Genomic DNA, 12,152 nt, shown 5'->3' with positions numbered 1-12,152 from the left:
TTTTTCCCCACATCCTCGCCAGCATCTGTTGTTGGTAGATTTCTGAATGTGAGCCATTCTAACCGGGGTGAGGTGGAACCTCATTGTGGTTTTGATTTGCATTTCCCTGATTGCTAATGACCTTGAACATTTTTTCATGTGCCTGTTGGCCATTTGGATTTCCTCTTTTGAAAAATGTCTATTGAGGTCCTTGGCCCATCTCTTAATTGGGTTGTTGGTTTTGTTTTTGTGGAGTTTCTTGATCTCTTTGTAGATTCTGGTTATTAACCCTTTATCTGTTGCATAGTTTGCAAATATTTTTTCCCATTCTGTCGGTTGTCTCTTCACTCTCCTGACTGTTTCTTTTGCAGTACAGAAACTTCTCAATTTGATGCAATCCCAATAGTTGATTTTGGCTTTGACTGCCTGTGCCTCGCGGGTCTTTTCCGGAAACTCTTTGCCTGTGCCAATATCTTGAAGGGTTTCTCCAATGTTCTCTAGTAACTTGATGGTGTCAGGTCGTAGATTTAGGTCTTTAATCCATGTTGAGTGGATTTTTGTGTAAGGTGTAAGGTAGGGGTCTTGCTTCATGATTCTGCACGTGGACATCCAATTTTCCCAGCACCATTTATTGAATAGACTGTCCTTGCTCCAGGAATTAGTTTTAGATCCTTGATCAAATATAAGTTGGCTGTAGATGTTTGGGTTGATTTCTGGTGTTTCAATTCTGTTCCATTGGTCTATCCATCTGTTTCTGTACCAGTACCATGCTGTTTTGATTACAACTGCCCTGTAGTATGTCCTGAAATCTGGTATTGTGATGCCTCCGGCTTTGTTTTTGTTGTACAAGATTGCTTTAGCTATTCGAGGTCTCTTGTGCCTCCATATAAATTTCAGCACCAATTTTTCCAGATCTGAGAAGAAGGTCTTCGGTATCTTGATTGGTATTGCATTGAATTTATAAATTGCTTTTGGGAGAATGGACATTTTGATGATATTGATTCTTCCAATCCATGAGCATGGAAGATTTTTCCATTTCTTGGTATCCTCTTCTATTTCTTTCTTTAAGGTTTTCTAATTTTCATTGTAGAGATCTTGAACGTCCTTGGTTAAGTTTATTCCAAGGTATTTGATTGTTTTTGTAGCTATTGTGAATGGGATTGATCTTAGAAGTTCTTCCTCAGCCATGGCATTGTCTGTGTATACAAAGGCTGTTGATTTTTGTGCATTGATTTTATACCCTGCTACTTTGCCAAAATCTTCTATGAGTTCCAGTAGTCTCTTAGTAGAGTTCTTTGGGTCCCCTAAATAAAGAATCATGTCATCTGCAAAGAGGGATAGTTTGAGTTCTTCCTTCCCAATTTGTATCCCTTTAATTTCTTTTTCTTGCCTAATAGCTCTGGCTAGAACCTCCAGAACTATATTGAATAGCAGTGGTGAGAGTGGACATCCCTGTCTGGTCCCAGATCTCAGTGGAAATGCTTCCAACTTTTCCCCATTCAATAGGATGTTGGCTGTGGGTTTTTCATAGATTGCTTTGATTGTATTGAGGAATGTTCCTTCCAAACCCAGTTTGCTTAGAGTTTTCATCATGAACGGGTGTTGTATTTTATCAAATGCTTTCTCTGCATCTATTGAGATAATCATATGGTTTTTCTTCTGCAGTCTGTTAATGTGGTGTATCACATTGATTGTCTTGCGCACATTAAACCATCCCTGCATACCAGGGATAAATCCCACTTGGTCTGGGTGGATGATCTTTCTGATGTGTTGTTGCATTCTATTGGCGAGAATTTTATTGAGGATTTTTGCATCTATGTTCATCAGGGATATTGGTCTGTAATTCTCTTTCAGTGCTGCATCTTTTTCCGGCTTAGGAATTAAGGTGATGCTGGCTTCATAGAAAGAATTTGGGAGGATTCCCTCTTCTTCAATTGTTCTGAATAGTTTGAGAAGAATTGGAGTTAGTTCTTCTTTAAATGTCTGGTAGAATTCAGCAGTGAATCCATCTGGTCCTGGGCTTTTCTTTGTTGGGAGGGCCTTTATTACTGTTTCAATTTCTGTCTCAGTTATGGGTCTGTTTAGGTTTTCGATGTCTTCCTGGTTCAATTTAGGTAGGTTGCATGTGTCCAGGAATCTATCCATTACTGATAGGTTTCCCTGTTTGCTGGCATACAAGTCCTTGTAGTAATTTCTGATGATTCTTTTTATTTCTGTGGTGTCTGTTGTTACGTTTCCTTTTTCATCTCTGATTTTATTGATTTGGGTCTTTTCTCTTCTTTTTTTAGTTAGTTGGGCCAATGGGGTGTCAATTTTGTTTATTTTTTCAAAAAACCAGCTCCTCGTTTGGCTGATTTTTTGTAATGTTTTTCTTGATTCAATCCTGTTGATTTCTTCTCTGATTTTAATTATTTCTCTTCTCCTACTAGATTTGGGTCTGGTTTGCTGTAGGTTTTCTAGATCCTTGAGGTGATTTGAAAGCTCATCTATTTGGTGCCTTTCCAATTTCTTGATGTAGGCACCTATTGATATAAACTTCCCTCTTAACACTGCTTTTGCTGCATCCCATAAGTTTTGGTATGTTGTGCTGTTATCCTCATTTACTTCCAGAAAGTTTTTGATTTCTCTTTTGATTTCTTCTATGACCCATTGTTCATTCAGGAGCATGTTGTTCAATCTCCATGTGTTTGCGTATGCTCTAGGGATTCCTGAGTTCTAATTTCCAACTTCATTCCTTTATGGTCTGAGAAGCTGCATGGTATGATTCTAATTCTTTTGAATTTGCTGAGACTTGCTTTATGGCCTAGTATGTGGTCAATCCTAGAGAAGGTTCCATGTACTGCTGAGAAGAATGTAAAATCTTTAGCTGTAGGATTGAAAGTTCTGTATATATCTGTTAGATCCATTTGGGCTATAGTGTCGTTTAAATCTACTGTATCCTTGTTGATCTTCTGTCCTATTGATCTGTCTATTTCTGAGAGTGGAGTATTGAAGTCCCCCAGTACTATTGTATTGGGGTCTAAGTCTCCCTTTTAGTCCGTTAACAAATCTTTTAGATAAACCGGTGCCCTGTAGTTAGGTGCATATACATTGATAATTGTTATATCTTCCTGTTGAATTGATCCCTTAATCATTATGTAGTATCCCTCTTTGTCTCTCTTAACGGTTTTTGTGGTAAAGTTTATGGTGTCTGATATTAAGATGGCTACGCCCGCTCTTTTTTCATTTCTGTTGGCATGGTATATCTTTTTCCAGCCTTTCACTTTCAGTCTGTATGGATCTTTGTTGGAAAGATGTGTTTCTTGTAAGCAGCAAATAGATGGGTTTTGTTCCTTAACCCAATCAGCCAATCGGTGTCTTTTAACTGGACAGTTCAGGCCATTCACGTTCAATGTGACTAATGATAAGTGGTAACTTTGCCCTGCCATTTGCCAAAGATAAGTTCTAATATATGCTTTGAATTCCCTGTGATCTTTTGCTGTGAGGTTTCCTTCCTTGGTTTCCTTCCTTTACCTTCTTTCATATTGATGACCGTGTTTCTTTGTTTCTGTGTGTAACACATCTTTAAGCATCTTTTGCAAGGCTGGACGAGTGGCAACAAATTCTTTCAATTTCTGTTTGTTATGAAAAGTCTTTATTTCACCTTCATTCACAAATGATAGCTTTGCAGGATATAATATTCTGGGCTAGCAGTTGTTCTCTCTTAGTACCTGGGCTATATCTCACCATTCCCTCCTAGCTTGTAGAGTTTCTGATGAGAAGTCAGCTGTGAGTCTGATTGGAGATCCTCTGAGAGTAATCTGATGTTTCTCTCTTGCACATTTTAGGATCTTTTCTTTATGTTTCACTGTGGAGAGTTTAATTACAACGTGTCGTGGTGAGGATCTCTTTTGGTCGTGTTTATTAGGGGTTCTGTGAGCTTCCTGTACTAGGATTTCTCTGTCCTTCTCCAAACCTGGGAAATTTTCTGCTAATATCTCACTAAAAAGGCCTTCTAATCCTTTCTCCCTCTCCATGCCTTCAGGAACTCCTAGAACCCGAATGTTGGGTTTTTTAATAGTATCCTGAAGATTCCCAACAATATGTTTTAGATTTCTAATTTCCTCTTCTTTTCTTTGGTGTGACTGTATCTTTTCCTGTTCTCTGTCTTCTAAGTCCGATATTCTCTCTTCTGCTTCACCCATTCTGTTTGTAAGGCTCTCTATTGTGTTTTTCATTTGATCTATTGAATTCTTCACTTCAGTCACTATCCCAGTTTCTTGTTGTACTAGTTGTTTTGTTTCATTTTGATTCCTCCTTAATATTTCATTTTCACGAGAGAGATTTTCTATCTTGTCCATTAAGGATTTCTGTAGTTCAAGAATTTGTTTTTGAGAACTTCTTAATGTTCTTATCAATTTTTTGAGATCTGCTTCTTGCATTTCTTCTATGTCATCATCCTCATAATCTTGAATTGGGGTGTCTTTTTCATTTGAGGGCTTCATGGTGACTTCCTTGTTTTTATTACCTTGGTTTTTGCGTTTGTTATTTGGCATATTGGAGATATTTGGTTTCTTCACTGTGGTGCTTTTTCTTGTTATACTATGACTCTAGATTAAGTGGACTATCTGTTTTTGATGGAGCCTTAGGGCTTGAGGTGGGTGTGGCCTGAGAGCTCTGTTTGGTGTGCCAAAGGTGACACTCCCAGGTTAGGCGTGGTAAACCTCTCTCTCTCTCTCTCTCTTTTTTTGATTCAAAAGGGAAGTTATTCTGCACAGCTGAACGAAGTTGGAGGTAGTTAGCAGGCAAATGATATACCCACAGGAGCCAGAGATCGGAAGCTCTTTCCCAAGGACCACACAGGGAATCTGTTCTGCCCTCAGAGTGGGCTCAAATTCTCCTTCAGTCTCCCACTGGGTTGCCAAAGTTACGGAATTGTAGCGTCTCTGGAGAGTGCTCACGTGAATTCCGTGAGTTCTCTCCCCCACCGTCTCTTTTTTCACAGTCTCAGTTCAGTAGCACCACAAATTTACTAGGTCCTAATCTCCTGTTAATTCGCCCCGCCCAGAGTCAGGTTTTTCTGCTAGGCTCAGGGCCGGTGCAGACCTGAGGTCGCTCTGCTTATGACGTATGTCCAAGATGGCGCCTGCTCTTTGTCTTGCTCGCCCTTGAGAGGTGAGCGGAGAGAGAGAAACCCGTGTCCGTACCAGTCACCTTTTTTTTTTCCTCTCTCTCTCTTCCAGTTAGCTTGGTGAAGTCCCCCCCCGCCCCGGGGGTTGTTCCCTCTAGCCTCCTCTCTCCGCTTGCCTGCCTGTGTCTCGGGTTATTGAGGTTCGGCTCACCTCACGTTCCAGCGCTGGTGTGTTGAGTCTGCCGCTGGTGTCCCGAACTGTGGGCTCCCACGCTCTCCACGCAGGTCCGCTCCCCTTCCAGCGCTGATGTGTGGACTCGGAGCCCTGGACGTCCCAAGTCTCCCCGCTGTTGTCTGTGTGGCACGCACTCCCCTTCGAGCACTTGCGCGCAGACCCTGCAGCTTGCGCAGCTTGGTCCCGCGGCTCGGCTTCCGCCTATTTTGCCTTTTATTGATGGTCTAAAGTAAATACAAAAACAAACATGGTCCCTTAATATCATGTGCATGTCAAATACCAATATTCTAGAAAATGTTATGTGCTGTTTATTTTTCCTTTCTTTTCCATCAAGTTAGTGCTCACAGATAAATAAATAATTAATAAAATTAGGAAAAGATTTTAGCAAGTTCTTAAGATCTTTTGTTCCTCTTTCTATATGATATTATTTTTTAGCTTGTTTTGGGAAATAGAAGGGGACATAAAAATAATATAGAATCAGAAAAAGTATAAATACGTAATTGTAAATGAAAGGACTTCCCAATAATTGAGGCTGTTTGAAAGCCGTCTTAGGGAATTCCATGTGTCAACAGAGGTTACTGGTATATCACAAGGAAGCAATCTGAGATTGTTTTAAACCAGAATCAAAAATATTGATAATAAAAAAATGCAGATATTAACAAGGAAGGGAAGCAGGAGAGAATTTTTTTTTATTTTTTATTATTTGATTAGTAGAGTTATAGACAGTGAGAGAAAGAGAGACAGAAAGAAGGGTCTTCCTTCCATTGGTTCACTCCCCAAATGGCTGCTACAGCCGGCACTGCGCTGATCCAAAGCCAGGAGCCAGGTGCTTCTTCATGGTCTCCCATGTGGGTGCAGGGCCCAAGCACTTGGGCCACCCTCCACTGCCCTCCCAGGCCACAGCAGAAAGCTGGACTGGAAGAGGAGGAAGCGGGACTAGGACCCGGTGCCCATGGGATGCTGGCGCTGCAGGCAGAGGATTGACCAAGTGAGCCATGGCGCCGGCCCCTGGAGAAAAATTTTTAACAGTGATCACTTGATTATAACATGGGTTTGTATGTCTTCAGTATTTGTAAGTTTTTATATATCTATTACATATAAATATTTTCATGGTAACATAATACATATTAATAATTTTTTTCCTATAGAAATATTATATGTTATGTGTACTATTAGAAGCAGGAGGCTGCGCATCCAAAGCTATTGGGAATCCTGGACCGGACTGTATATATGTGGATCAGGTCAAAACAACCCTTCAGCAGCTGGAAGGAGTAGATTCCCGCATCGATGAACATCTCATATCTCCTTCAGGCCCCTGTTTGTCTTGTGCTGACTGGTTCCTTGCGGGATCCCGTGAAAAAGCAGATACTTTGACCACGTCACCTATCCTCAGTAGGCTACAAGTGGCTTCCAAAGTAGCAACCTCCCCAACGTGCAGAAGATCCCTTTTTAGTGACTATTCCTTAAAGACACGTAAGCCGAGTCCTTCCCGGAGCAGTGGAGGATCTGACAATGGTTGCGAAGGTGGAGAAGGCGTTATTGGCATTAGCCCTCACACCACCCCGGATGCAGTACGGAAGCAAAGAGAGTCCCAGGGCACTGATGGTTCAGAAGAAAGCGGGTCCTTCCTGAAGGTCTGTGTTCAAGTGTGTATATCCTAGGAGCTGCGCTGTCTGTCCAGTCTGTATTTTGTGATTACAAGAGGATTTTTTTTAATAGCAGCTTGTTCCTCATTTGAAATGGTGGTGTTTTTAGTCCCTGATGGCAAACCACTGATTTAGAACCAGAAAGAGAAGAAAGCGAGACAGGAGCCTCTTGACATCCGGGACATTCATTTAACAGTACTTAAAAGTTGGGAAACTCTTTAATTCTGCTTTCCATGTTCATTTCTTTCTTCTCTGTTCACACTGATAACAGAGAACATTCTAGCCATGGTACATATGCGGGGATGATCTGAGTAAACAGCTGGCAGAATGTTCAAGAGAAACAAAGAGTCAGAACTTTGAGAAGGAGAATGTGTGTGTAATCCTCCATCCTCGAGGACTGAATGTGACTGAACCACATTTCAAAGATGTTCATTTTTCAGCTAGTTTATTACTTAGTTTTCTGATTTTTCCAATGAAAATACCATGGAATATCTAAATTGCTGTCAAAATAATCATCCATTTAAGATTTTTACTTATGTTACAGATGCTGTTGTCTTTTAAAACATTTTTGAAACTTGCCATTTGGGTAGATGGAGGGGATAGCTAACAAGGCATGAAGAAGGAGGAGGAATCTGAGAAGGGGCACAAATAAAATACAAGATTCTGAGTGGCCTGGCATGAATAACCATAGATTCAGTCTCCTAATTTCAAACACTCCTAGAGCTGTAAATGGAATGTTTTTAGGAAGTACTCATATCAGTACTGTACCCACTGAAACTGGGTAACAAAGCCACAGACAGCTCCTAAGAGAAACTAAATTAAATTAAAGAGTCACCCATTCAACAGATGTTGACTGAACACCTACCAAGTGCCAGGGGCTATGGTGCACAAAGATACAAAGATGAATAAGACATAGCCCCTGATGTTGAGGAGCGCAGAGAGTCTAGGGATGGAGACAGGTACGCCCATGTGTGAACCTGATAATGGTGACACCTTGGTGCAAGTATGAGGTTTTCAGAGTACGTGGTGCCTTGCCGTGACATGGCCCTGGATCCCTATTAGCTAAGGATAAGTCAGGAGGTGCTAGGTACCATTGAAAATATTTAAAGGAAGCACTGCGAACTAGAAAATTGTTCTCTTAGAAGGATTTTAATTTTTAAATTCTTTCTGCTGTTATATCCCATTCTTAGCTATAATCTACTTAACTGTATTTTTCAGGTCACTAAGAAGAAGTCTGCTCTTCCAAATCCATTTCATTTGGGAAACTTGAAAAAGGATCTTTCAGAAAAGGAATTGGAAATATATAACACAATGAAGTAAGAAACTTCATTATAATATTCTTCCTCATTTAATCTCTCTGTCTTTAAGGAAGTTTTACAGTAAAAAAGTATAATCTATAACATATAAAGGTATTTCAAAAAGTACATGGAAAAATGGATTTAAAACATAAGTTTAGGGGCTAGTGCCGTGGCTCACTTGGTTAATCCTCCACCTGTGGCACCGGCATTCCATATGGGCACCGGGTTCTAGTCCCGGTTGCTCCTCTTCCAGTCTAGTTCTCTGCTGTGGCCCAGGAGGGCAGTGGAGGATGGCCCAAGTGCTTGGGCCCCTGCACCCGCATGGGAGACCAGGAAGAAGCACCTGGCTCCTGGCTTTGGATTGGCGCAGTGCCGGCTGTGGCAGCCATTTGTGGAGTGAACCAACAGAGGGAAGACCTTTCTCTCTGTCTCTCTCTCTCTCTCACTGTCTATAACAATACCTGTCAAATTAAAAAAAAAAAAAGTTTATTTTGGTGCAGAAAGGTTTTGAAATCATCACATAGTTTTTTAACATGCATTTTCCATGAACTGTTTGGTGACCCCTTATGTATGTGATTTCTAAAACTGGTTGTACCAAAATAAATTTATCTTTTCATTTTCCCTGAGCTTTTTAAAAATTTTTATTTAAGTTATATAAGTTTCATGTATTTACATGTACAGATTCAGGAATATAGTGATACTTCCCACCGTACCTTCCCTCCCATCTACATTCCAACCCTTCTTCCTCCCTGTTCTATTCCCACTCTTAATTTTTACAAAGATCTATTTTTAAGGATACTAATTATTCATAAGCTTAACCTACACTAAGTGAAGAGTTCAACAAACAATATGAAGGAAAAAAAAAAAAAAACGCTGTTCTTCGACAGAAGAGACAAGGGCTGTGAGTGATCATCGAATCTCAAAATGTTCATTTCAGAGATACTCAGCAGACTCATAGAATGGCGGATGTCCTAAATAGCACTCTGGCCTCAGAATCAGCCCTAAAGGCACTCGGATCTGGCTGAAAAGCCCATGAGAGTATTTCAGGCATGGAAAGCCAAGACACTCTGGCAAAAAGATCTCTGTGAGTGAGATCCCAGTGGAAAGAACAGGTCTTCAAAGAGGGAGGTGCCTTTCTCTGAAGGGAGGAGAGAACCTCCACTTTGACTATGACCTTGTCTAAACAAGATAAGAGTCGGAGAACTCAAGGGGCTTCCATAGCCTTGGAAACTCATGACTGGTGCATAGGGAGATTACTGATGCCATAAACAGGAGTGTCAATTGGTAAAGTCAACAACAGGAGTCACTGTGCACTTACTCCTCATGTAGGATCTCTGTCCTTAATGTGCTGTACACTGAGGCTTAATGCTATAACGAGTACTCAAACAGTATATTTCACTTTGTGTTTCTATGGGGGTGCAAACGATTGAAATCTTTACTTAATGTACACTAAACTGATCTTCTGTAAAAAAAAAAAAAAAAAAAGAAACTATCAATTCCCAACTTAACTCTCACTGGGATTAAACATGACAATAGGTCTGATCTGATTTCATCATCATTTAAAAAAAAATCATCTATTATTTTTCACTTTATGTTTCTGTGTGGGAACAAACTGTTGAAATCCTTACTTAAGGTATACTAAGCTGATCTTCTGTATACTAAGATAATCGAAAATGAATCTTGATGTGAATGGAAGGGGAGAGGGAGTGGGAAAGGGGAGGGTGGTGGGTGGGAGGGACGGTATTGGGGGGGAAAGCCATTGTAACCCATGAGACGTACTTTGGAAATTTATATTCATTAAATAAAAGATAAAAAAAAAATGTTCATTTCACTCCAGTACATTACATTCAGTTACTTTTATTAGTTACCCATGATCAGAGAAAACTATGTTAACTGTTTTTTAGGGACTGCCTTATTTCATTAAGTATAAGGGTTTCCAGTGCATTCATTTGTTGTTGTAAAAGACAGGGTTTCATTTTTTGTTTCTTTATAGCTTAGTACTGCTCTGTAGTGAATATATATCATAATTTCTTTATCTAGTCTTTAACTGATGGACATCTGGGTTGATTCCATATTTTAGCTATTGTGAATTGACCTGCAATGAACTTGGGAGGGTACAGATAATTCTTTCATAGGCTGATTTCTTTTTGTTTGGATAAATTCCCAGGAGTGGGATGGCTGGATCATATGGTAGGTCTATATTAAGATTTCTGAGGTATCTCCATACTCCATACTGTCTTTCACAGTGGGTGCATCAGTTTACATTATCACCAACAGTGGATTAAGGTACTTTTTCCCCCATATCATTGCTAGTAATTGTTGTTTGTTGATTTCTGTATGAAAGCCATTCTAACTGGGGTGTGGAGAAACCTCATTGTGGTTTTGATTTGAATTTCCTTGATGGCTAGTGATCCTGAGCATTTTTTAAGTGTCTGTTGGCCATTTGAATTTCCTCTCTTGAAAAATGCCTGTTCAAGTCCTTTTCCCATTTCTTAATTGGATTGTTTGTTTTCTTGTTGTTGAATTTCTTTTTTTTTTTTAAGATTTATTTATTTATTTGAAAGTCAGAGTTACACAGAGTGGAGAGGCAGAGGAAAAGAGAAGTCTTCCATCCATTGGTTCACTCCCCAATTGGCCACAATGGCTGGAGCTGTGAAGCCAGGAGCCAGGAGCCAGGAGCTTCTTCTGGGTGCAGAAGGCCCAGGGCTAGGGCCATCTTCTGCTGCTTTCCCAGGCCATAGCAGAGAGCTGGATCGGAAGTGGAGCAGCCGGGACTAGAGCCAGTGCCCATATGGGATGCCGGCGCTTCAAGCCAGGGCGTTAACCCGCTGCACCACAGTGCCGGCCCCTTGTTGAATTTCTTGAGCTCTTTGTAGATTCTGGAGGTTAATTCTTTATCAGCCATCTGGGAACTGAACCAGCAGATGGAAGATTCTCTCTCTCTCTGTCTCTCTCTCTCTGTAACTCTGCCTTTCAAATAGATAAATAAATATCTTGAAAAAATGTTTAAAATAAAACAAAACATTTCATTCAGTAATCAGTTCCTATCCATTCTGCATTCTAGTAGTTTTTGAATCCATTCAGCCCCTGTTGCTACTCCCTCATTCCGGTTGACCTTTACTCTGACTTGGTTTTTATTGAATTAACCTCCCAACTCCCAGCTTACCTCGAATCCATTCTCTACCACAGGAGTTAACCTTTCTGAAGAACAAATCTCTGACTTTCTCTCTCTCTCTCTCTCTCTCTCTCTCTCTCTCTTTTTTAATACAAATCTTTTGTCTTTCTATTGGGTAGTTGTTTGTTTGGTGATTTTAAAACTTTCAATTTATATATACTGAACAAGCTTTTCATTTTCGAGAGCTAATCTTGTGTATTGTGTTGTTTATTTTTGAAAGTTTTTTTAAAATAACAAAAAGGTTCATTCTAGCCTCTCTGAAACGAATCTGATTAATAGTTATTATTATTTTTTTTTGGACAGGCAGAGTTAGACAGTGAGAGAGAGAGACAGAGAGAAAAGTCTTCCTCTTTCTGTTGGTTCACCCCCCCAAGTGGCCGCTATGGCCGGTGTGTTGCCGCTGGCGCGCTGCGCCGATCCGAAGCCAGGGGCCAGGTGCTTCCTCCTGGTCTCCCATGCGGGTGCAGGGCTCAAGCACTTGGGCCATCCTCCACTGCCTTCCCGGGCCACAGCAGAGAGCTGGACTGGAAGAGGAGCAACCAGGACAGAATCCGGTGCCCCAACCGGGACTAGAACCTGGGGTGCCGGCGCCACAGGTGGAGGATTAGCCAAATGAGCCACGGTGCCGGCCTAATAGTTTTTTTTTTTTTTTTTTTTTTTTTTTTTTTTGACAGGCAGAGTGGACAGTGAGAGAGAGAGAGAGAGAGAG

At 40.7% G+C, this 12,152-nt stretch overlaps 1 protein-coding gene across 2 annotated transcripts in view; it reads left to right on the top strand.

Moving 5' to 3' along the window:
• INTU (inturned planar cell polarity protein) overlaps positions 1-12,152 on the top strand; it is a 108,600-nt gene that overhangs the window by 89,044 nt on the left and 7,404 nt on the right. For both annotated transcript variants that reach the window (XM_051819869.2, XM_002717241.5), the window contains exons 12-13: positions 6,473-6,958; positions 8,189-8,286. In XM_051819869.2, coding sequence (XP_051675829.2) covers positions 6,473-6,958; positions 8,189-8,286 — 584 coding nt within the window. The remainder of the gene's footprint in view (positions 1-6,472; positions 6,959-8,188; positions 8,287-12,152) is intronic.

This window comes from Oryctolagus cuniculus, chromosome 8 (genome assembly GCF_964237555.1).
Source record: "Oryctolagus cuniculus chromosome 8, mOryCun1.1, whole genome shotgun sequence".
NCBI classification, from domain to species: Eukaryota; Metazoa; Chordata; class Mammalia; order Lagomorpha; family Leporidae; genus Oryctolagus; species Oryctolagus cuniculus.
Note: the sequence above shows the minus strand (reverse complement) of the source record. Positions and strands in the feature narration are given on the sequence as shown.